Raw genomic sequence first — 27,268 nt, forward strand, 5'->3', positions numbered from 1 at the left:
ATAAATTTTAAAAAATTCTCTGCTCTCCAAAGTAACTATTTCATACTTTATCTTGTCTCCTCAAATCTCCTATACTCTCTCCTCCCCTCTCATTCCCAGCTGAGAAAACAGCAGCAATCTGATGAGAATTATCTCTTTCCACTACCAAATCTACCACCTGACCTACACCTACCTATACATACACTCTCTTCTTTCCCTGTGTTAAAATGGATAGAGGGGTTGTGTTTTGATAGAAGCAGAAACACAACACTTCCACTTGGGTGTTGAATCCATCCCATTCTCAAAAATTTCACTCCCACAGTTATCCTTTTTCTTTCTTCCTAATCTTCAACGTCTCTTTCTCTGCAAATTCCTTCTTGGTAAGGCAAGTCATACACACACACACAAAAAAAACACCTTTCTTGTCCTCACATTCCCCTGTAGGTACTGCCTCCTTTCTCTCCTCCCCTTCTTGCAAAACCTCTTGAACCAACTGTTTAGTAGTTGCCTCCACTTCCTTACCTCCCGTTATCTCCTCAAACCTCTCCAATCATGCTTCCCATCTACCCTATCGAACTTACTGTAGTCCAGGTCACCAACGATCTCTATGTTGCCCAAAGCAGTGGCTACTCTCTATTCTCTTCTTACTCAACCTGTTCTTACTCATCAACAGCATTCAACACAATTCTTGAAATACTTTCCTCTCTTAGCTTTCATGATTCCACACTCCTATTTTCTTCCTACATTACTGGCTACCCCTTCTAAGTTTTCTTTTGCTGACTACTCCTCCTCTGCTCAACTTCAAACTGTTGACATTTTCTGGAAAGCTGTCCTTAACTTCTCTCCATCACTCTCTCTTAGAAACCCTCATCTAGTCTCATAGCTTTAAACATCATTATGACTCCCAAATTTATATCTCCAACCTAGACCTCCCCTTAATTCCAGATTTACACATCAAATTGCTTATAAAACATATCTTCCTGGATGTCAAACCCAAACTTAACATGTCTAAAACAAGCACAACTGATTTATAGTCACCCCACACCCTCCCAGTCTTCTCCATCTCACTGAATGGCAGTCATCCAATTGCTCAATTTAAAAACCACAGAGGGCTTCCCTGGTGGCGCAGTGGTTGAGAGTCCGCCTGCTGATGCAGGGGACACGGGTTCGTGCCCCGGTCCGGGAAGATCCCACATGCCGCGGAGTGGCTGGGCCCGTGAGCCATGGCCACTGGGCCTGCGCGTCCAGAGCCTGTGCTCCACAACGGGAGAGGCCACAACAGTGAGAGGCCCGCGTACCGCAAAAACAACAACAACAACAACAAAAAACCCACAGAGACAAAAAATACAAAAGCCAACAGAAGCCATCCCTGATTCTTCTCTTTTCCTCGAACCCAATATCCCCCCGCAGCCACCCATCAGTCTTAACTTACTTCCAAATATATCCCGAAACCATCCTCTTCTTTCGATCCAGCTCCACTGCTACCATCCTAGTCCAAGCCTCCATCATCCTCTCCTGGATGTTTGTCATGGATATTTTAACATGTAATTCATGTTACTTTCTGCTCAAAACCCTTGAAAGTCTTCCCATGACACTTCGAATAAAATCCAAACTCCTTAACCTGGGCAATAAGACCCTGCATGATGTGGTCCCTGCCAACCACTCCAACCTTATTATGACTCTTCCCCCTTTCACTTGCTTAAACAATTGCACCAAACTTTTTCCAACCGTAAGACATTTGCATCATCTGTGCCTTCTAAGAACCTGGAATGTTCTTCCTTTGGATACTTCTAAGTGGCTAGCTGCTACTTTTCATTCAGATCTTAGCTGAAATTTCACCTTTTCAGAGAGGCCTCCCCAATAACTCTCTAAAATATCACCTTTACTACATGATATTTTCTTGTTTATATCTTTACTGTCTGTATCTGAATGTAAGTTCCATAACAGTAGGGAATCTTCTCTGACTTGATTAAAGCTTCATCCTCAGCACCAAGAACTGACATAATTAATTTAACCAACATTTATTGAGCACTCAATATATGTTAGACCCAAAGAGCACTGGGATTAGAGCAGTGAACAAGTCAAACACTTATTCACAGAGATTACGCTGTTGCAGGGCACATAGACATTTAACCACCATTGCAATAAGGGCTCCAAGGGAAAAGCACAGTGTCTAATAGAGGAAACACCTGGTATAATCAAGGAAATCACAGAAGCACTTTTGAACAAGCTCTGAAGGATGAGTAGGAATTAATAAAGTGGAGAGGTTAGCATGGGGAAAGAGCAATTCCAGGCAAATGGAGCAGCAAGAGCAAAGGTCAAATGAAGCAAGACATGTCTGGGAACTAAATGACAGCCAGTGAGGCTGAAGTACTGAAGTGCGGGGTGGGGCAGGGAGGGATAGATAATATAGAAGGATGAGGCTGGTGAGATTGAGTCAGATCATACAGGGTCATAAGCCATATTAAAAATTTGGTATTTATCTTAAAGATGATGAAAAGCCACAAGGTCTTAAGCGGGAGAAACAAAAAAATCAAATTTCCATTGAAAATAAAAAATTACTCTGGCTGCAACACAGAGAATGAGTTAGAGCACAGCTTCCTGCAGAAAGCCCAGTGAGTCATGAATGGGGTAATAGATGTGTCCAAGATAATGACCCTTTGAGTCCCGAGAGTGGCCGGGTACGTTCAGGGCAGCCAAAGCCCCCCTGGGCAGTTGCCTCCACCTTGAGCACCCTTTGTCCACTTACCCCAGTGAATCATGCAAATACTCCTCTAGGTGCTGTGATGTAAAAAGGGTTGGGAAGCACTGGTTAGAGAATACAAATGTGAATGTTGAGAAACCTACTAGGAAGCCATTGCAATAACCTTGGAAAGAGATGACAGTATCTTAGTGGTGGTAATGGAGCTAGAGAAGAATAGATTCAAGAAATATTCAAGGGCTTCCCTGGTGGCGCAGTGGTTGAGAGTCCGCCTGCCGATGCAGGGGACATGGGTTCGTGCCCCGGTCCAGGAAGATCCCACATGCCGTGGAGCGGCTAGGCCCATGAGCCATGATCGCTGAGCTTATGTGTCCAGAGCCTGTGCTCCGCAACAGGAGAGGCCACAACAGTGAGAGGCCCACGTACCGCAAAAAAAAAAAAAAGAAAAGAAATATTCAAGAAAAAAATCAACAAGAGGACTTCACCAAGTCCTTCACCATAACCTTCATTATTTATCAGAAATTAGGGGGGGGGGGGTGTGTCAAGAATACCTCCCAAGAGGACCAGGTTTGGAAAAAAAGATTATAAGTTTAGTTTTAGACACATTGAGTTTAAGGTACCTGTGAAACATCCAAGTGAGATATTAGAAGAGAAACAGATTGGGGCAGAAATTAACACACCATTGTAAAGCAACTATACTCCAATAAAGATATTTAAAAAAAAAAAAAAACAGATTGGGTGTGAAGTTCACAGAAGAAGTCTGGGCTAGAGATACAATTTTACATATAGGTAGTACTTGAAGCCATGAGAATGAAATTCCTAGAGAAGGAACTCAGAATAAGAGGACTTAGCCTTATAAAAGTCAACATATAATAAGAATGAAAGGAAGAGGAGGAACCAGCAAGTAACACTAAAAAGGAGGGACACTGTGTCATAGAAACCAAAAGAAGAGTAGTTCAGGAAAAAGGATGAGATGACTAGAAATCACTGGATGTGTTCAAGTAGGAACCATGACAAAACATGTCAGAAATGGTTGGGGGCAGGGGAGGGGAGTGCTCCATCAAGTGGCCTCTAGGATATCTTCCAACTTTAAAAAGTCTAGGGAATTCCCTGGCGGTCCAGTGGTTAGGGCTCCAAGCTCTCACTGCTAAGGGTCTGGGTTCAATCCCTAGTCGGGGAACTAAGATCCCACAAGCCACGTGGTGCAGCCAAAAAAATGAAAATAAAAAGTCTATAGCTCTTTGAGACCTGACCCTAAAACTTCATGAAGGAAAACTACCCAATATTTTAACTGTCACAGATGAGCCCTAAGAGTATGTGTACTGTAGTGTCAGGATAAATAATTTCACCTCCTAACTTCAAAGGAGACACTGGGCTTTGTACAGATCCAACACAAGCGTTGTAGAAGTATCAGTATAATTACGCCCAAGGAAATTATGAGAAGGGCTGAAATGCTATAGTCAGGAAATAAAGATGCAAAAAAAATGTCCTTCAGAGACATGCCACAACTGAGAACTGCGTGTTGTATAAATCTATTAACAATATACTAAACATGACAAGTATTTGATTCAGGATCTGCGTAAAAGAGATCAGAAAAAGGATGCACAAAGACCACTACCAATATCACAACCCTGAGGTCCTTGATTCCTTTCTAAAACAAACCAAAAAAACCCTAAAAATTATAGCCCTCATAGGACACTATTCTAAGTTCCATCATATATGAGAAATAAATGTACACAGTACATAATAAAGAAGTCTCATGAAAACAAATTTTACAAAAGCAAGACATTTCCTCGTATACACTGTTTTACTTCTGCTTCTCCAGGGTCAGAAAGCCAAGTATCTATCAATAGGACTATTAAAACTCTACAAGTCTTCCAAATGAGCAAATAAAACAAGTTTTACTATTTCAGTTGTCTTTAGTTTACTCTAATCTTACAAGAAGAGCAAGAGGATCAAATCAACAGTGTTTACTATGGAGTTTGGCCTGTAGGCATGGTAAAGGTGTAGGTGAATAAAGGTGTGCCTTCTGAGAGCGGAAGTAAGGGCAACACCTTGCATTCTTGGAAGTGGAGGTGTAACTGACTCACCTGTGGTAGCAAGACTAACATACAAGTATGTGTGGCAAAAGCCTGAAGTCAGTCTGATCCTACTCTCTGCTCCAAGCAAGTCCAAGAATTTCTATTTTCTTATAACTCGACAACAAAAAAATACACAACCCAATTAAATAATGAGCAAAGGACCCTCAAACAGACATTTCTCCATAGAAGATATATTAATGGCCAATAAGCACATGAAAACATGTTCAACATCGGGCTTCCCTGGTGGCGCAGTGGTTAAGAATCCGCCTGCCAATGCGGGGGTCATGGGTTCGAGCCCTTCTCCGGGAAGATCCCACATGCCACAGAGCAACTAAGCCCGTGCGCCACAACTACTGAGCCTGAGCTCTAGAGCCCGCGAGCCACAACTACTGAGCCCGTGCTCCTAGAGCCCGTGCTCCCCAACAAAGAGCAGCCCCCGCTCAACGCAACTAGAGAAAGCCCACGCGCAACAACGAAGACCCAATGCAGCCAAAAATAAATAAGTAAATAAATTAAAAAAAAAAAAAGATGTTCAACATCATTACTCACTGGGGAAATGCAAATAAAAAACACAATGAGATACTACTGATACTTTACACCCACTAAAATGGCTATAATCAAAAATGGAAAATACGTGTTAATAAAGACATGGAGAAATCAGAACCCTCATATACTGATGGTGGGAAACGTAAAATGATACAGCTGCTATGGAAAACAGTTTGGCAGTTACTCAAGAAATTAAAAAGACAAAATTATCATATGACCCAGCAATTCCACTCTTAGGTAGATACCCAAGTTAGAGAAATGAAAACAGGTGTAGTAACAAAAACTTGTGAATGTTGATAGTATTACTCATAACAGCCCAAAAGTAGAAACAACCCAAATGTCCATCAACTGATGAGTAGATAAACAAAATGTGGTATATCCATATAATTGAATATTATTCAGCCATAAAAGGAATGAAGAATTGATACATGCTACAACATTGATGAACCTTGAAAACATTAAGCTAAGTGAAAGAAGCTAGACACATGCTGTATGATCTATTTATATGAATATCCAGAACAGGCAAATCTATAGAGACAGAAAACAGATGAATGGTTACCAGGAAGGGGAAAAGGACAGCAAATGCTTAATGGGTAAGGGGTTTCTTTGGGGGGGGGGGCACGGTTGGTAATGAATATGTTCTAGAATCAGACAGTAATGATGGTTGTGTTTAAAAACAAGCATGACACGGCAAGTTCCTAATGAATTATTTTCAGAGCAAATTAGTCTTTACTCCACCCAAAGACTGAGAGTAACACATACACAAACCAGCCAGGATAAAATAAACTGACGTACTAATTTCTGAAAATTAACTTTAATGTTATCAGCAGAAGCATGAACATTTAATGAGTTAATAAGGTACTCTGGGAGAGCCAATGGACAAACAAAGGCAAGGAAACTTCTATGTGATCACATTACTACTTTCCAATCAAGTAACATATTTATACAACTAAAAAAATAGAGATATGGCAACCGGAAACCCATAAAAGGACCTGGAGAGAGTGAAAACAAGTAAAAGCTCAAAGCCACTAAAAGCACAGATGCATGACTCATCGGCACCTCCTCTGCTGATTTGTATAGGTCATCAGAGGGTAGAACTGGAGAACTATAAACACACTCTAATATCAAAGGGTTATTTTATAAAGCTTTCAAAAAATCTCAGCTTTCTTTTTACTAAGAAAGAGAAAAGGAAAACTCATAGTTATACCTGTCGGTATCACCAACAAATCACTGTTCTCTAACTCTAGGCTAAACCTCTAGGTCAGACAAGCAGCCCAGGGCCTTTGCTCATGGCTCTGAGTGTTCTGAGGGGCACTGAGAAGTCAGGTCTCATTACCCAGTGACACTTCTCCATCTAGGGTGATAAGGGGTTCACAGCATGATGAAATCACTCTATAGACCAGGTATCACAGCTGCCCCTTGTCCCAACTCCACACCCACCCAGGTTACCATGGAACTGGTACAAACAAATAGTTTAATATGCTATTAGCTCTGATCTAAGTAGCTGACATAACACCAATTAAATTTATAATGACACTGGAGTAATAAAAGAGCACTTGGCACACTTCTCTTTGCAAACATGATTCAAGGGGTGGTTTTCCTTTTGCCCCTTCTTCAATTTCTAGCTGCTAGGCCACTTAGAAGCCACTTAATCTCTTTACGCAAAGAGTTGGTGTTTAGGGCTTTATCATTTTATAAGAAAAGGACCACTAATATTAGAACTAGCTACTGGGAGTATCCAACCATGGCATAAGAATCCTCATTTCTTTCAGAGTAAAAGTGAATGATACAGTGGTTGGAATCTAGAATCCTGGGTTCCCACTCAAATCTCCCTCTCTTCCTGACTAATTCTGGTTCTGGCTCTGTGAAGGACACATGATCTCCATTTCTAACACATGGGCAGAGGCCATGGACACTTGTCTTGGCTTCACCACAGAATCCATGGCTGTGAGGAAATGAGAGCAGCAGATATTATTAAGTGCACCAACCTGCTGGCGCCTGCATCCTTGAGCCCACTGACTAGCCTTACCAATGTCTATATTTATGCTACATATGGAAGGAGTCATCGGGCCTTTTGGCCACTTTTACATGCTATACACTAAAGCTATCAAAAACGGGTCCTTTGAAGTTACATTTTCTTATGGAATACCCTACAGCAGTTAAACTGAGTAAACTACATATATTTATTAGTGTGGGTAGAGCGCACACACACACACACAAAGCAAGTTATTGAAAGACGTGAACAATATGATATCATCTATTGAAAATGAGATGTCATAAAACATGGATTGGAAAGATATACCTAATACCTGATAGTAGTTTCTTCTGGTGAGTGGGAATGAGACTAACGTGGAGCCAGGAGGCAAGTTACAAAGGAGACTTCAATTTCATTAGCATGGTTTTATTTTTGTAAAAAACAAACAAAAATATATATTACAGTACTCTAACATTTGTTAGTTCTGGGTGGTGAGTACACAGGTGTTTGTTAAATTAGCTTTGTACATTTGTGTATCTTTATTTTTTTCCCAGTTAAAAAGAAACCTTTATCTTATAAGTACATGTTGGCAATATGCTCAATCAGTAAATAGTTACTGAGCATCCATAATATGCAAGTAAAAAACTCCTGCATTTACCAAGTATTTACTGTGTGCCAGGCACCGTATCAAGTGATTTACATGTATTATGTTATGAGGTAGGTACTTTTTGTAAGGGAGAAATGCTGATCCTCTTCATCTCCAGTTTTCATCAGCTATCAGTCCTGGCCTCTTCAATCTACTCTCAGGAAGACTACTAGCTTTTCCAATTGGTGTGTTTGGAAAAAGCAACTATGGCTCAACTCCTTCCGCTCTGCCAGGATCTGCCTGCTTGCAGAAGGTACACATTTTCCTCATAAGTTTGACAGATACACTCTGCCTGCCTCTGCAGAGACAGACCTGTGGTTGTCCCACACTTCCAAAGATTTGCTGGGTAGCTACATCTAAATTTGTATGCTTAATTCTGGATCAGTATTAGAAACCATTATTACTGCTGCACACCTAAACCACATCCTTCAACCTAAGCTTTATCAGTTATAAATGTAAAATACATTTAAAATTTTCATATAGATTTGGCTTTCAGTTGATTCCATACTTAAGCAGGAAATAAAAGGGTTATTTATTGTCCCTATCCATCAACCCTGCTATTGTTGCTGTTTTACAGAAGAGTATATTTAGTCTTGGAGACACTAAGTAATTTACCCAAGGTGGTATAGTATGTGGCAGTCAGAGTTCAAATTCATATTCATTTGATTCCAGAGTTCATATTCTTTTTTCTTTTTTTTTTTTTTTGCAGTACGCGGGCCTCTCACTGTTGTGGCCTCTCTCCCGTTGCAGAGCACAGGCTCCGGACGCGCAGGCTCAGTGGCCATGGCTCACGGGCCTAGCCGCTCCACGGCATGTGGGATCTTCCCGGACCAGGGCACGAACCCGTGTCCCCTGCATCAGCAGGCGGACTCTCAACCACTGCGCCACCAGGGAAGCCCCCAAGTTCATATTCTTAATAATTATGCCAAGGCATTACGCTATGCATATCAGGGCAAAGAAAAGCAGTACCAATTACTTTCTAAGAATTTGTAAGATGAACTCAAAAAATATTCTAAAGGCTGAAGCTTTTCTTAGTATATACTGAAAGAGGGTAGGAAAGTGTATGTTTGTATATGCATATGTGTGAGTGTATACAAGGAACCGTGAAAGTACTAGTTATTATAAAATTCTTTTAGGGAACTTTTAACCTTCAACTCTAGTAGGCATGTTTGCTTCCACCCATTAAGTACCTCATCCCTCAAATTTTACTCAAGAAACCACAGATACACAGCAGGGTTTCTAATCTCCTGTGCTTTAAATGAACTGTGTTGAACTACTCCCTCCCAGACAGCATGCTCAGCTCTGACATTAACTTGATGTCAGTCTCTACATTCTGCAATCCCTCCTCGGGGAAAGCAAACCTTCCCTCAGCAGACCAGGCCTGCCTAGCTCCAGGTCAGTGCTAATAAGAGAAAGCCACAAAGCACTTGAAACTTAGGTCCAACTTAGCTGACAGCCCCTGCTATCAACACAAAACCAAGGGCCTGCACAGCCCCCTAACCATGGAGGAAGTTGGTCCCATCCCTTCAGCTTGGCCCCTTCACAGCAGAGGCTTGCCTGTGTGGGTGTTCACTCAGTTCTCTGGACTCACACTGCACACTATCCACACCTCTGTAAAGAGCTTTTACATCCTGCTGCAGTGCCCCTGGCTCAGTCTGTGAACCTTGTTTATACCTCCTGTACCTACCTTTTCTCCTTAGTTGATCTAATCCAGTCCTATGACTTTAAATGCCACCTATAAACTGACAATTTATAGACAATTCTCAATCTTATTTCATTGGCCTGGAGTTCCGGATTCATACTTCCAACTGTCTATTCAACATCTCTACTTGGGTATCTAATAGCACCTCAAAGATAACAAGGCCCAAGCCAAACTTTCAATTTGCATTTAAAATTACTTTTGAGGGCTTCCCTGGTGGCGCGGTGGTTGAGAGTCCGCCTGTCGATGCAGGGGACGCGGGTTCGTGCCCCGGTCCAGGAAGATCCCACATGCCGCAGAGCGGCTAGGCCCATGAGCCATGGCCGCTGAGCCTGCACATCCGGAGCCTGTGCTCCGCAACGGGAGAGGCCACAACAGTGAGAGGCCCGCGTACCGCAAAAAAAAAAAAAAAAAGAAAAAAAAATTGCTTTTGAAACTTGAAAACTGATTAGGAAACACTGATCTATGAATTATCAATAGTACATATGTTCCCATAAACATCTGGAATCTCTGTGGAGCCCATCACACATGGAATGCTATGTGGAAACCACAGTCAATGAACAGCATTGCACTGGGAGTAACTACTTGCCCAGAACAAGGAGTACTTACTTACACAAAGTGAGTAGAAACAATGCTGATTTCATTCATTTTACCCTTAACTTGTTTCCCTTAGGCCTTTCCAACCTCATTTCTCACTTTAACCCTTCATTCCACCACTCTACCTCCAGACTTCTGTCCATAGTATTTCTTTGATTTGAAATGCTCTCTCCTCTGCCCCAACCCTATGTAGCAAAATTCTAACTGATCTTCAAGGCCCAGCTAAAATGCCTCCTCTCTCATGAACCCATTCCAAATCTCTCCACCAGTCAATGAATGATATATGTGGGAGGAAGGAGGTATGATTCCTTCATAACAGGTTCAAAACTTTGAGTCCTCTCTTTCATCCCTACACCCAGTTGTCTTAGCTCTACCTTAGAATATATACAGATTCTGATCACCTCCACTGCCACCACCCTGGTGCAAGCCAACATCAATCTCTCGCCTAGATATAATGCAACATCCTCCTAACAAGTCTCCTTCCTTCCACCCTTGCCTCCATAATCTATTCTCACCAAAGCAGCCAGAATGGTCCTTTTAAAATGTAAATCAGATCATGTCATTCCCCTGTTCAAAACCCTCCCCAAACTCCCAACTTCATACCATAATCCAAAATCCTTAATATGGCCTACAAAGCCCTATATAATCTCTTCCCTGATACCTCTCTGATTTCACCTCCTACTATTCTTGATCACTCAGCTCCAGCTAAACTGGCCTCCTTGCTATTCTCCCAACTCATCAATTATGCTCTCACCCCCAGGTTTTTATACTTGCTGTTCCCTCTGCTTGGAACCCTCTTCTCCCAGATGTACACATAGCTTGCTCACTCCCTTCAGGTCTCTCTTCTCAAATATCACCTTATCAGAGAAACCTTCCCTGTCAACACTATATAAGACAGCTTATACACTCTCACCATTCTCTGTCTCTTTACCCTGTGTTGTTTTTCTTTTTAGCATTTATCAATTATATTATTTGTTTATTATCTGTCTCCGCATCCCATTCTCCAGAATATAAGCTCCAGGCCATCAGGGCCTTTGCTAATTACGTCTTTGCCTATAATAGTGCATGGCACATAGTAAATACAGTAGACTGTGGGTTCCTTAATGTGTAAGATTGAAAGTAAGAACAAAAAGCCTCCATAGTTAGTCAAAACCCTGTACTCTGTATAATCAAGACACCCAGCAAACGTTTAATGATTTTTTTTTTTACATGCATACACACTTCTTCTGGCCAATTATTATTGGCCAGAGCCTCATATCATGAATCTTAGAATTGTTTAGTCCCCCAAAGGAAGGAAAAATCAGTTGTAAGTGGAAAGTTCAGCCTCTGATATTGAAAGCATCAACACTTAAAAATTAAGGCAAATGATATTTTACAATTCAGTTCAAAACTTGATCCATTTTAAGGCTTCAACTATTGTACCAGAAGCTCCTTCTTCCTCTTATGTTTTCTATCACCACCTATAGCTTGTTTCCCTCTCGTACCTTCTCTAAAGAGAGAAAGACACTGAGCTTGCATTAATGAAGGCTCTGAGTTTGAACCCCAAAAGTCCAGAAACGGAAACTGATTTTTTTTTACAAATTTCTAGAGCCAATTAAACTCAACCACAAATGATATCAATCTTGAGCTACTTGTAAAGATTTTAAGCGCTGCCATGTATGTCATTCCACATGAATCACAAGACTTCATCATCTATATAGCATAGATATTATTGAAGACTGTGCTCTAAATTATAATTTGAGACCCTTTAGTTCAGTTAAAATGATTATGTCTTTCATTAAATTAGGGAGTAAAGCAGGTTGGTGACTTAAAAAATGCCTAAAAGTAATAAGCACTCCCAAAGCCTGCAGTGTCCAATTGCTCAATTTCCAAAGCTTTAGGTAAATACCAGGATCTTCATTAATATAGGCTTTCCCAAGATACTCCTTACCAAGAATCTCTAATAAAAGCAATCCATTTTTTACTTTGGTGCTAAAGTGGCCAGGCTCAGACGAAAAAAAAAAAACAAAAAAACAACACCAAAAGAATTACATAAAGGGATTTTTGGATAGGACTTACAGACACAAAAATCAATAAGCAACTTCAGAATATAAAAATCAGTAAACCTTCAGGTGAGTTGACACAGAATGTAGAACACCAGAAATATAACTGAAAATTGGCTCCCAGTTCTCACACACTCCATCGCTGGTAAATACATAGCAGAGGATAGGAAGCATATTTAAATCATCCCTTCAGTGATCTTCAACAGCTTTACAAACAAGTACTAGACTGCTATCTCCATTTTACAGAAAGTTATTTCTATTATTAGGAAGAAGTTAAGGTGCAGGGAAGTCAAGAGCCAAATCCACATAGAGGTTTATGCTGGTAATGGGGGTTAAAATTACGTGCAGGTATACTGAAGTCACATGTGTGGTTAATTTTATCAAACAACCTGACTCTCTGGGAACACTGAGTTAGGGCAGAAGAGAGTACTAAATAAATGTCTTTATTCTCACAATAACTCCTCCATTTTAACTACCATCTTCTCTGTCTCACCCCCTCTCACAAACTAACTGCACATTTCCACTGTCAAAAGCCACATTAAATTCGAGCAAAAGACCACAATCACCTAGTTAATCTCTAGTACAACCACTGATTAGAGGATGCTCTTGAGACCCCCAGCTCTGGCTCTCCACTATAAGTGGATGTGGGTACATGAGCCCTATGGGGTTTGGGAAAAGAGAGAGCTCAAACAATGTACTTGTCAGCACTTTAAACAAAAAACCCATTCAATTAGAATGGCACCATGTTCCTTTTGCCCTTTCTCCTTAGGAACTAAATTAAACAGATTACAGACAGTGGCAAGAGCTGGCCTTAGAACAGTCTCCCCCTTATTTGTTATTTTTAGCAATTTAGTCCGACAACGCCTGACAACTAAACATGCCTAGAATAGCTAAAGGGAGGGGGGATTATCAGATACTACCAGCAAAAAAACACTAGTCATCACTTCCTCCAACCCTAAGAAAGAATCATTTTCCATGTCTTTATAGCATCACAGAGTTTGAGCTTTTAGAGTCTCATATAAAAACACAGCACATATAAAACATCAGTGGAAACTGATAATGCTTCCTGACCTGGAGTATTGTTCCACCCTCATGTGTTTTCTTAAAAACAAAAGCATAATAAAATGAACTAAACTGTTTTACACAAAAGTTAGGACTACAATGCATGTGTGTCCATTTTGGAAAAATTCCAGCACAAGATAATTATGTACCCAAAAGAATGGCCTCATGAATAGTGATGGAATTCATATATTTTTATTATACTGGTGGCAGGTGAGAGATTTGTTTCAAAACAAGACAAAGTGAGGTGGGAGAAAATCATAATTAGCAAGACAGCATCAACCATAGACACTATTTTTAAATGAAATAATGTAGTAAAAATTCTTTGAAAAATGAATAAAATTGTAAAATAAAAATGGTAAAGTCCTAAGCAGTATAACTATCTGCACCAGCAGATTAACTAAAATTCATTAAAACCCATTTTATAACATTTACCACTTATAATAAAAGTCCATGTACACTCAAAGAATTTAATAATTTTTCAATATTTTCTGAATTTTTTTTGCCACTAAGTACCATGTATTTTACATGACACTATAGGATAAAGCACTACAAATGATAAAATGATGTCTCCCTGAGTATGTTACTTTATGCATGTGGAGTTAATAAGCTATTACACAGCTCTATCCAAAAGTATCTCTAAAACAGGTGATACCTAATACAAACTACCTTTAAGCCATCACACAAACATCTCTGTGATTTCAGTTATTTAAGCAACTACTACAAAGATATCAAACAATACGCTGTCACCTCGTATTACATTTTAGCTGGCAAAGCTGTAGGCAGACAACTAGTTTTATTTTACCTGCAAAAATAGGATTACAATTAATAAATTAAGGTAATGATCTAAACAGAAAGGAAACTGGGGTTTTTTTGTTTTGGTTTGCCTCCCTCCATCTTTTCATTTTAAGGGGACATTTTTGCTCCTAAAGTGGCAATTCAGAAAAAGACCAAGGTTATAATGATAAACTTAATAGAAGTGACCCTAGATATCTTCTAATCCAACCCTCTTGTTTTACAGATGAGGACACTGAGGCTTAGAGTACAGCAAGGGCTAGAATCCAGAACTCCTAACTCAACAGAAGGTATTTAAATTAGGAATTTAGTATTTAAATTAGGAATTTAGGGTAATGAATGTTCTTCTATAAGTCTAATAGACTTTGAGATCTCCATTCATGGTTCAAATATCAGCTTGGATTTTGTTCTTTTGAGCTGATTAATTACAGTGTGCTCATTAATACAGGTGTGACCTGTTCCACATTGAGTATTGAACAACTCATTTCTTCTGGCCAGCATCTATTACTTCAGATTAAAAGAGACTTGTCATATAAAGACTGATCAGAGTAAGAATCTAGGGTAAAGAAAAGTATACTGATTAACTTCACCTTACCATCTAGTTACAAGAGCAGGGAGGCATGCAATAACACGAAATAAATTTCAAATTCTAACTCATCAAAAGAAATAATTCACTAAGCAGCCTGAAAATGAATGGAGGAACTCTCAGGCATGGGAGGGCGGAGGCTAAGGACAAATATTTATGGTCAGACAAAGAAAAGTACAGACCATATAAAGCATACAGCAGCAAAGGATGAGGTCAACAACCCTCTGAAGTATTCAAAGGGATAGTCTGGTGTGGTTATAGACAAGTGTTCCAAGGAGGGGAATCAGGCCACCCCCGGAGTGTATCCTAGAAGAAAATAACTGAATCAAGATGCAAAAGGCTGAATTCTGGACTAACTGGAATGCAAATCCTTTTGTAAATCTTAATCACAAAACGAAGACACACAGCAGTGAACAGATCAAATCAAAGGAGTGTGTGTGTAAAATATCTGTAATATGCATTTCACAGACAAATAAGAAAGGCTGTCTATAAAGGGCAAGTCTATCTGGACTGTTTACATCTAACTTCTTACCAGACCTGAAATATTTCTACTGATCAAATGAAATATATCATAGATAGTTTACATTTGAGCAAATATTAGCACTTGAATCATAACACATATATACTGACCAAGATATTGATAATATTCATAATAACCAATAAAGAATACTCAACCAGAAAAAGAGCATATATGGACTTACTCAGATTCATTCTTCTCTGAAAGTCACAGAGGAGGATCACACAGCCTACATTAAGCCCTAAAACACCAGGATGTGGAGAATATATATAGTTCACTATAACTCTAGCCTTCCAACCATCAGGCTCTTTTAGACAAGTCTTAAATAACTAAAAACTATTTTAAAACAAACATCCTTTTTTATAAATGTTAAGAATACAAATGAACTCTATAAAGAGATAAGTATTCATATGTGAAATCCCAACATATGAAACAATAAGAGAAACTTCACCCAAGACTCCCAAAATCAAAACAACATAGAAAGAGATTAATTTACTAATCTTGTAATTATTTTAAAAAAAATTTTTTAAGACACTCAGAGCTGCCTAGCTATCTAGTTACTACTGAAGGTGGGAAATCACCAAGCTAATATTTAGAGTAGAGACATTTTATACTTTACTGCTCTCTAGTACTCAAACTCTCCTGGGTTGGAGTAGGAGATGTCTCTGAAAAATAGCTCTCCTCAGCCAAGAGGCTAAGAGAGAAACTGTGCAAATGCTCCATGAGAACATCTTGACTTCTTAAGGGTAAAAATGAGCTGTCTGGAAAGATAAATTGTGGTACAACTATATAATAGAATACATACAGCAATGAAAATGAACAAATCACAATCTCAACATGAATGTACTTCACAAACACAATGTTGAGGAAGAAGCGAAGCAAAGCAAAAAATATGGAGACGGATTTTGTTCATATAAAGTTCAAAAACTGTCTTGAGGGATATACACATAGGTAGTAAAACTATATTTTTTATGAAAGGAAATAATTATCCAAAAGTTAGGGTTACCTGAGGGAGGGGGAGAGCAGGCAGGAATAGAAGGGAGAAAGAAAGGTAGGGGGCGGTGCTCTGGTGGTCTGCCAATTTTTGATTTCTTGGTTCGGATGATTGTAACAAGTGTTTGCTTTATAATTATTGATTAAACTACATGTATTTTAATACATATTTCTGTAAATGCTATATTTCACTACAAAATAAATAAATGACTAATTTTTTTTGATGGATTCTAAACTTTGAGCTGTGCAAGCAGATGAACCATTGGGTGTAACTCTTGTTTAATATATAAAAAACATTCTTGGGCTTCCCTGGTGGCACAGTGGTTGAGAGTCCGCCTGTTGATGCAGGGGACGCAGGTTCGTGCCCCGGTCTGGAAGGATCCCGCGTGCCGCGGAGTAGCTTGGCCTGTGAGCCACGGCCGCTGAGCCTGCGCGTCCAGAGCCTATGCTCCGTGACGGGAGAGGCCACAGCAGTGAGAGGCCTGTGTACTGCAAAAAAAAAAAAAACATTCTGCCACTGGCTTTGCTCTCACCTGCCCTTCTCTCTTCATTGAAAACACAAGTAAGAATCAGTGCTTATCATACAGTAGTGTCCACCTGACATCACGTCCAAAGAGGGTGTCCCATCATACACACAAAGGTACTAGCCCAGGGCTTCCCTGGTGGTGCAGTGGTTAAGAATCCGCCTGCCAATGCAGGGGACACTGTGAGCCCTGGTCTGGGAAGATCCCACATGCCGTGGAGCAACTGAGCCCATGCGCCACAACTACTGAGCCTGCGCTCTAGAGCCCGTGAGCCACAACTACTGAGCCCTCGTGCCACAACTACTGAAGCCCGCGCGCCTAGAGCCTGTGCTCTGCAACAGGAGAAGCCACCAAACTGAGAAGCCCGTGCACTGCAACAAAGAGTAGTCCCCACTTGCCGCAACCAGAGAAACCCTGCGCGCAGCAACGAAGACCCAATGCAACCAAAATAGCTAAATAAATTTAAAAAAAAAAAAAAAGGTACCAGCGCAAAAGTGAGGTACTTAGGGCAAAAACTGGACATCCATCCAAGTGCCTACCAGTGCCTACCCATGCTACGGAAAAAATGATCCTCATCAGGCAGAGTAAAATCTCCTCAATCATGGAAACTCCAAAACATTTTCTCATCAGAGTCTCAGAACTCAGCCAACTGCAGAGTGTCACAGGCACCTCCTATCCAGTTTTCTTGCCACTAGTCTTCCTACTTGTTTCAGGAACTACTGTCTGACCATAATAGCCATTTTTGTGGAAGAGCCAGGACTTTCACAGTTTCTTAGATTTTACTTATAGCATGGGCTGGAGGGCTATTTCACAACCCTGGGATTGTAACATTCTGCGTCAGAAGTGGCATTATGTAGGCCAGAATGTCCTGGTTTCCTTATTCTTATTTTTATTGTGTCATTGCTGAGCTAACTAGGGTGGTGGAAGGGGTGGTAACCACGTCAGAGAAAGAGGGGAAGGAAAGTGGTCAACCAGTATTTGCGTGTGCCTAAAATATAATGGGGATTTTAAACTGAAGGCAGATGAGCCTGAAGCGGTAATTCAATGGGAGAGAACATAGGAGAATAGTGGTCAAAATGTGTTCAAATATACCACTGAAAGCTTATCTCAAGGATTCCAAATACTTGAGATTCAAAAGGCAAGACATCAAAAATTCAGCTCTAGCTCATCTGAATGCTGAATCTAAGTTTTTGCAACTGCAAAAGAAGTCCACAAGTAATTATTTTCTTTTTACCTCTAAAAAAGTGAGCAAAAATATAGGATGTATTTTTCACTCTTTAGAAGATACATATCTCTTCAATCTATCAATAAGGTTTTAACTCAACTTTACCTAAAGTTGAATTTTCTTAAAAAAAACTATACTTTCTTTTTGTAGCAATGCTGTACATTTCAAAAAGAAAATTATTTTTACAAAGACAGATGAGACTCATGAAGTCCTAATTCCAAATCCCAATTATACTCATGTCATTTTTAAAAAGTACAATTTTGCATTTTCTAACATATACTGTATTACGTATTATATACTCAGCCATCTTCTTTAAAATTATTCATTATCAGTATTTTTTTTTAAATAGAGAATTCCCTCAATGACATAAATAACATGGTTACTCTATCATACTAAAGCATTTTATTTTTTCTCTTCAATCGGATTACCATCATTGGTCTGCTAATCGCCATTAAGAGAAATGGTGACATTCCCTCCCAGAACCTGATCAACCATCTCTATAAAGGCAAGATAAAAATCTATATAACACTATCACATTATGAGTCTGTTATGAAAACACTTCCTAGTCAAACCCAGGAAAGTGATTACAGCCTGAAGAACCCAACATAGGGGTATTAAAATGTAAAATATGGAATTTTAAGAAGAAAAAGACAGTCTTCCCAAGGTTAAGATGGTACTTGTCTTTACCCTTCTAGTATGTAATATAACTCCCTATCAAGAAGACATGAGGGGGCTTCCCTGGTGGCGCAGTGGTTGAGAGCCCGCCTGCCGATGCAGGGGACACGGGTTTGTGCCCCGGTCCGGGAAGATCCCACATGCCGCAGAGCAGCTGGGCCTGTGAGCCATGGCTGCTGGGCCTGCGTGTCCAGAGCCTGTGCTCCGCAACAGGAGAGGCCACAGCAGTGAGAGGCCCGCGTACTGCAAAAAAAAAAAAAGAAGACATGAGGGCAGAGACTTCCCTGGTGGTCCAGTGGCTAAGACTCCATGCTTCCATTGCAGGAGGAGCAGGTTCGATCCCTCGTCGGGGAACTAAGACCCCGCATGATGTGCCACATGGCCCAAAAGAAAGAGGACATGACAGCAGCATTACAGTACCCCCACCTCTGCTCCATAAGAAGAAAAGGGCCAGCAAGTGAGACACCAGGCTGCTTGACAATGTAGACACAGCATACTACAGTTATCAAAAGCTAAACAAATTCTAGGTTAAGTAGGACTGGGGAAAAAAATCTGGAGAGGGCAAACATAAACAGTAAGAATGGAGGTGGAGGGTTCCCTGGTGGCGCAGTGGTTGAGAGTCCACCTGCCGATGCAGGGGACACGGGTTCGTGCCCCGGTCCGGGAGGATCCCACATGCCGCGGAGCGGCTGGGCCCGTGAGCCATGGCCGCTGGGCCTGCGCGTCCGGAGCCTGTGCTCCTCAACGGGAGAGGCCACAGCGGTGAGAGGCCTGTGTACCGCAAAAAAAAAAAAAAAAAGAGAGAATGGAGGTGGATAAAAGCGAGTCTAGAAAATACTAATGAAGATGGGCTCTCCGATCAGACTAGCACCTATGTTATGTCATGGAAAAGAATGATCCATAGCGTCATTTATATAGACTGCTGGTAGGGGGTGGGTAGGCACACACAGTGGGGTCGAGTTAATAGCTCTGGTCAAAAACTAGAACTTTGGACCCAAACCAAAAAGCTTACTTCATCAGAGATGAAAATGTGCTAAATTAAACAGCCTGGCCTTTGTCTGCAGAGTTATGTATAAATTATGCCTCCTCAATTTAATTTAAGGTATCTGAGGGTAGAAACTAATAATGATAATGATAATTAAATAAGATGAAATACGCTGGACTGACAAGAAATACTAGGGCCCAGAAGAAGAGACTGTATATTTGAAAGGCAGAGTAATAACTGGAAGGCCTTGGGAAAAACTATTTAGAGCTCTGAATCTGCATCAAGCTTCCCAAGTAATAGGAAACCATATTTGTAATTACTTCAACTGATGATAGTTTATATGCCCAAATCCTCACACTGTGCTATGAAACTAGTAGAATAATTAGACAGAACAAGGGAAAAGCACTTAATTTAACACTGAGGAATCAGAAAATGCTTCTCAGAAGAAGTAGCCCTAAACTAAGATCTTAAGGATTAACAGAGCTGGTAAGAGCAGAAGGAGGAAGTTCCCAGGCGGAGAGAATTACTTTTGCAAAGACCTAGTAGAAACAAAGAAAACATAGCAAGTTCTAAAAACAAACTATTTCTGCATGTCTGGAGCATACAGTGTAAGAGAAGGAAGAGGATATGAGGGACATGAGAGAAAGAAACAGGAGTCATTTCATAAACAGCCTTGAAGGTATGTTAAAAAGCTTGAATGTTACCCTAAGAACAATGATGGGGTTTACACAGAGGAACAATACAACAGATTTAACATTTTAGAAGGTCATTCTAGCTTCAATATGTTAAAAGGATTAGAACAGAGAAAGTTGGAGGTGGAAAAACCAGTTAAGATGCTACTGCAGATGATGGAAACAGCTGGTTTAAAGGTGAGAAAAAAATTCCAGAGGGAAATACCATTTAAAAGAGAAAACAGTGAAGAAGTAATATTCAGAGATAGTAAGAAGTTTCCAGAATTGATGAGCCACTAATCCTCAAACTCAGAAAACTCAACTTAACCCAGATAGGATTAAGAAAAAAAGCAAAAAGACTAAATCCCCACCTAAACATATACCAGAGAAACTACAAAGCATGAAAGATGACAAAACAATATTAAAAGTAGCCACAGAGAAAAGACAAAGGAACAAAAATTAGGCTGATAACTTCTAAACAGCAACAATGGAAGCCAGAAGTCAATGGAATGCTATCTTTAAAAGAGCTGAGAAATTCCTAAACATATAAAGCAAAATGAAACATATCATCTCAACTATGCATACAGTAATAATGAGCATTTACAGCACCCAGATAGTAGTTTCTAAATACCACTGCCCACTAAACTGAAAGACTAAGGAGAAATTCATAACTATCATCAGAGGGAGATCTGACACAACTCTCTCATAACTAACTGAATAAGGAGGAAAAATAATCAGTAAGAAACAGAAAATCTGAACACTGCAACTAACAATGTATGTGTGCATGCATGCACATGTGGGTCTGTGCACATGTGTATACATTTCAGGCTGAAGTAACAAAATTATAAAGGTATGGCAGTCAAAAAGTATAGGATTGCTTCAGGGAAGAGAAGAGTGTGTGTAGTGGGTGATACCATTAAAAATACAGGTTAGGGCAGTATTGGAGAGAACACTAAATGCAGAGGCAGGGATCATGCAATAATTGAATGTTGAGGTAATAAGGAAACTATGATGGTAGGATAAATGGAAAACAAGAAACAATATAAACTAGATTTACATTACTAAAATGGAAAGGTAAATTGTCAAATGATGAAAAACATTATATACAGCATAATCCCTCTTTACTCAAAAAAAGTGTATATATGTATGAACTTGTTTATAAAATAAAGTTTTATAAAGTGTAATGATACACATCAAACCATAAAAGTGACATTTTGAGAGTATGCAGAAAGAGGAGAAAGGCATTATTTTTGTTTAATCATGTTTTAGTTTTTGACTGTTTTTTATAGTATACTTACATCATTTTTATAATATAAATAGTGTATAAGATGAAAAATTAAAAACACAAAATAACTTCGTAGGGTAGAGGCTATAGTTTAACTCTGCTAGTTTTTTGTAGCTGTTAATTAGCATTTCAAATACCAACAAGCTAGCTAATCTATTTCTATTACCTGACAGATATCAGGATACTCTTACCAGTATTTGAGAGACTCCGTGAAACGAAACTTTTGGAAAATGAATTTCCTAATATTCATCAGAAATGAATAGTATGCTAAACTCATCATCTGTGGCAATTTTACCTTGATGATTTTTTTAAATTATAAAAGTTAACACAGGGAGATGCAAGAGGGAGGAGATATGGGGATATATGTATATGTATAGCTGATTCACTTTGTTATACAGCAGAAACACACCATTGTAAAGCAATTATACTCCAAAAACGATGGTAAAAAAAAAAGGTTAACACATACTTGTTACAATTTATCCAACACAGAGGTTATAAGAAAAAAACAATTTTATCCCCATGTCCCATCTAATTTCTTTAGGGTAACCAGTGTTAATTTAATATATATACCTACAAATCATTTTCTATGTTCATATACAGATCTTGGTTTTTGTTTGTTTCCATAAAAAGAATTATTTACACATTACTTTGCATCTTGCTACTTATTCATCAGGACAATTTTTAGATATATTTACCAACAAGTGCAAAAACACACTTTTTTTGGTAATCTACATGAAATATTTTCGTTCAGTTTTTTTAAGATACTTTTGTTTGGAAAACTCAATCTAGAAGAGTTGGGCTGACAAAATAGGATATAATAACAACCTGGTTACTACAGGATAAGTTTTCTTTTTTTTTTTTTTGTTTGCTTATTTGTTTTGTTTTACAATACATTTTCTGAGCTACAAAGCCACTATCAAGTTTGTTTAAATTCTCATTGGTAGTCAAACAAAAATAACCCTAAGTAACCTAAGATACAACATGCTTGCCCCAGCCATGCCAAGTCAGTGTCCCTGAGAAATCCCCTGAAGGCTACATGGGGTGTCTCACCAATTCAGCAGAGGGCTGAGTCAGATTCTGAACCACTGCCTCAAATAGTATTCAAAGAAATTAGATAAAGTGACCTATGAAGTCACTGTATCCACCCCCATCTCAGGAAATCTTGGTCCCAAAAAATAATAACCAGTTTTTTTGTCCTGTCCAACTTTTACTATATACAGGATAGACCATTCACCAAAGCCCAAGAAGACTATTTCATCTGAGGTTTTAATGTATAAAGAAATGGTAATAATAAACTCCAATTTTCCAAAGATTTACTAAATTATTACTCTTACCTATCATCTTTTTCCCTAGCTTAAAAAAAAAAAATTGTTTTCCTCACTGGAGCACTACCCTTCGGATAGTTAATTAGTTATAGCTTACTACTCAGTCCTTGTCTAGAATTACAATGTGTGAAAGAGTCATATAACTAGATCCTTTGACTACTATTATCATTACCTACTCTCATGCCCATCCACCACAACATATGGTGTTTAAATATACACTGTGCTTTTATTTTATTATATTTTTTAAGAATAGACATGTTCACGTAAAGGCAATGGAAGAAATACATTCAGGTTAACAATATCCTATCTTCTTCAAAACTCCCTAAGGTTTCAAGAGATTAGTCTTTTTTCTGGTCTTACACACTGCTGTAAAAAGACTGCTTCATAGCTCTAGCACAATTAGAAAAAATGAAAACAATGTGACATGACCTTGGCAGGCATACATTTTCATTTAATATGACACGATAATTACTTTTTTCCTAAAAGTCGACTACGACTATCAGTATTCAGTCAAAACTTACTTACTTCCAATTCTTTAATTTTTTCTTCCGCTATCTTCTGTTTCTCTAACAGCTGATTATGAATTGCCTCCTTGGATTGAAGAATAAACCTACAAAGCACAAAAAAGTTGAAGATTAAGCCACGTGACTACTATGTTCATCAAAATCAACAACTATATGCCACAAATATTAAACTAAGAAAACTAGAAGGATGATCTCCAATTGAGAACAAATAAAATGTATTACTATGTTATGACAAACTCAGGAAACCTCCACAGGTTGAAGCCTTCTTGGCTGAGAAGGAATAAAAGCTTAAAAGTAAATTGTGCCTTCTGGTCTTAAGAAGGGAATCGGGCTTCAAGTATATTCATAGACAAAAGGAGAAAAAAAACATAAAGGGATAAAAATCTACTGTAGGCTAGAAGAAAAGTTAACAAACAATAAAAATCCCCCCTAACTTTAATTTTTCAGTTTCCCGTATCAACTTTTATCTAGATATCTTTCAAACAATATTTGTAAATTACAGCTCCTCCTCCAACCTTTAAAAAAAATTTTTGTAACAGCAGTAACTCATGACCTTTTAAAGTCACAATCAAGTACTGTGTTAGGATCAATGCATTAGTGTTTATATGAGTTCCTCACACAAAAAGCGCTGTATAAGGCCCAGTATCTTTTATTATTATATCCAGAGTGTATAATACCTCTGAAAAGCTCAAAATGCACAAGTGGAAATTTTCAACTTTTTCCATTTTACATTCAGGCACATTATTTACAGTTGATGAGGGTGGAAATATGGGGAAACTTTAAAAGTTAATACTGAGGGGCTTCCCTGGTGGCGCAGTGGTTGAGAGTCCGCCTGCCGATGCAGGGGACACAGGTTCATGCCCTGGTCCGGGAAGATCCCACATGCCACAGAGCGGCTAGGCCCGTGAGCCATGGCCACTGAGCCTGTGCATCCGGAGCCTGTGCTCCGCAACGAGAGAGGCCACAACAAGTGAGAGGCCCGCATGCCACACACAAAAAAAAAAAGTTAATACTGAATCTGTTTTGTGACTTTAGGTTCATAATTCTTGCTGTGGGCAAAGGAAGAGCAAACTATTTTATAGCCTAAAGCAAGTAAATTGAAATATTTCCCTTCCACTGGAAGAAAGGGAAAATCTCAATTACTCAAATCTCTTTCAGGACTGTCCAACTGGGTTATAACAGATTCCAAAAAAGAACAACAACGAAAAATGCAATTAATTAAGTAGATTGTTTCTTCTCTTTGAACATAACTTAGAGTTTAGCAAAAAACTAAACATCATCTCATTACATGCATGATTTTACTAACAAAGTCTTTCAGCCATGGAAATAATTTTCAGAGTAAAATATACATTTTTAAATAGCACTGATTGCTGGCCAGTGAATAGTATTCTCAAACAATAGGTCATCAGACATTATCTTTATTAGTGTCTGGGAAATTTTCAAAGCTAAGATTAGAGGTCAAGTCATTACTTATGTGGTCTTTAAAAATAAAGTATCTGAACAGATACTAAATCCCTTGAGCAGAAAATAAAATTACTAGAAAGCAAGAACACTCAACAACAAAAACATGTTTTTCCATGGCCACACACCCCTGAGGTATCTATATTGAACTGTGCCAACTTCAAAGGCCAGAGAGATGTCATCAAAGCTGGCCAATCTACAAGCCTGAGGACATCTCAGCCATGAGAGTTTTAAACAAGGATGAGTATGGAGTAAATTCAAATGTCTATCTCAAAGAATAATTACATAGACAAAATTTAAACCAAAAAAAATTACAGAAAATTTAGTTCTCAATTTTTAAAATGCCAAAGATACATTGTATGAGGATTGGAAAGAGCCCCCAGAAACATTTGGATTTCTGGAAAAAGTCTTTAGAAAACACCTTTTTCTAGTGTTAAAAGACAATGAATTCTCAGACGTTATTTTGAAGATAAAGGATATATCATGATAATGTAATTATGAGTGGTACATGATAAATAAGTATTATGTACACTACTTCTCAAAGTAGAGACTCTCACAGACATCCTGCCTGATAGTTTATGGAAAGCCAAATGGTAGACAAAGGATTCCACAGTTCAGAATGCCACAAAGGAAAACTAAAGCATGAAATGAAAAGTTATTTTCATATAACAGATATGCACAAAACATGCTTATTAATACTCAGCATCATATAATCTACAACAGTCACTGCTTTGTATTGATAAAAGGCCTCTACATTGGAAATCAATGCCATGTGACCCTGCACTGCAAACTATCAAGGATATGTAGCCTGCTGTTTCATTTCCTCATTTATTTGTAATTACGCCATCTGAAAAACGTAATTTATGATGGCTTTTGGTTTTCTTTATTTGAGAAACATCAGAAGCTGTGTTCTGAACTCTCCTGCAGGCTGATACATAACTTCTATTTTCTAATGATTCAGCATATATAAAAAGTGTTGTTCACCTGCAAAAACACAATCTAGGATCAGTGGCAATGCTGTTTTTGGGTACACTTCCAAAGTATGGTAACCTGAACATAGATTATTCAGAAACAACAATGTGCTTACGATAATGCATTTTGTTTGGGTGGGAAATTTTTAGAATATGAAAACATATTCTAGTGGCATGTAAAGAATCTGCAAATTAAGTAGCACGCAAAAGGCTAGATAAAAATGATCATATCTTGCTCCTTTGCCTCACTCCACTGGTGATGAAAACTACTTGCATGTGTGCACAAAGATCAACATGCAAAAAAATTTTTTACTTCATAATTTTTTAGCAAAACAAAAACAAACAAAAACCTAAATCCCTTAGTAAAGAAGCAATTAAAATTTATGCTACATCCATATTGTGAAAGGTTGAGTAAGACTTCTATTATTGGCATTATGCAGAGTAGACATCCAGAGCAATGCAAAAAAAAAAAAACTTTTCTTTAACATTTTGCTGAGCAACCACAAATTAAAGATTTCACAACGTGGAGAAAAGGGAACCCTCGTGTACTGTTCGTGGGGATGTAAATTGGTGCAGCCACTATGGAAAACAGTATAGAAGTTCCTCAAAAAATTAAAAATAGGGCTTCACTGGTGGCACAGTGGTTGAGAGTCCGCCTGCCGATACAGGGGACGTGGGTTCGTGCCCCAGTCCGGGAGGATCCCACGTGCTGCGGAGCGGCTGGGCCCGTGGGCCATGGCCACTGAGCCTGCGCATCCGGAGCCTGTGCTCCGCGGTGGGCACAGCAGTGAGAGGCCCGCATATGGCAAAAAAAAAAAAAAAAAAAAATTAAAAATAGAGCTACCACAGAACTACCATATGATCCAGCAATTCCACTCCTGGGTATTTATCCAAAGAAAATGAAAACACAAATTAGAAAAGATATATTCACCCGTATGTTCATTGCACCATTATTTATAATAGCCAGGATATGGAAGCAACCTAAGTAACCATCAATAGATAATGGATAAAGAAGATGTAAGATGTATATACATATATAAATACACACACACATATACATATATATGATGAAATATTACTCAACGGTTTTTTTAAAAAGAATGAAATCTTCCCATATGTGACAACATGAATGGAACCAGAGGGTGTTATGCTAAGTGAAATTAGTCAAAGAAAGACAAATACTTTATAATTTCACTTATATGTGGAATCTAAAAAATAAATTAGGGACTTCCCTGGTGGCACAGTGGTTAAGAATCCACTTGCCAATGCAGGGGACATGAGTTTGATCCCTGGTCCAGGAAGATCCCACATGCCGTGTAGCAACTAAGCCCATGTGCCACAACTACTGAGCCTGCGCTCTAGAGCCCATGCTCCACAACAAGAGAAGCCACCACAAAGAGAAGCCA

At 39.0% G+C, this 27,268-nt stretch overlaps 1 protein-coding gene across 2 annotated transcripts in view; it reads right to left on the reverse strand.

Annotated features, from left to right (window-relative positions):
* Positions 1 to 27,268, reverse strand: part of PFDN1 (prefoldin subunit 1) — a 60,261-nt gene that overhangs the window by 8,380 nt on the left and 24,613 nt on the right. Inside the window, exons 3-4 of one of the 2 annotated variants that reach the window (XM_067731945.1) lie at positions 23,432 to 23,516; positions 1,412 to 1,494 (exon numbers count right to left, since the gene is read on the reverse strand). In XM_067731945.1, coding sequence (XP_067588046.1) covers positions 1,412 to 1,494; positions 23,432 to 23,516 — 168 coding nt within the window. The remainder of the gene's footprint in view (positions 1 to 1,411; positions 1,495 to 23,431; positions 23,517 to 27,268) is intronic. The other variant, XM_067731946.1, reaches the window with a different exon arrangement.

The sequence above is a fragment of the Pseudorca crassidens genome, chromosome 3 (genome assembly GCF_039906515.1).
Source record: "Pseudorca crassidens isolate mPseCra1 chromosome 3, mPseCra1.hap1, whole genome shotgun sequence".
NCBI classification, from domain to species: domain Eukaryota; kingdom Metazoa; phylum Chordata; class Mammalia; order Artiodactyla; family Delphinidae; genus Pseudorca; species Pseudorca crassidens.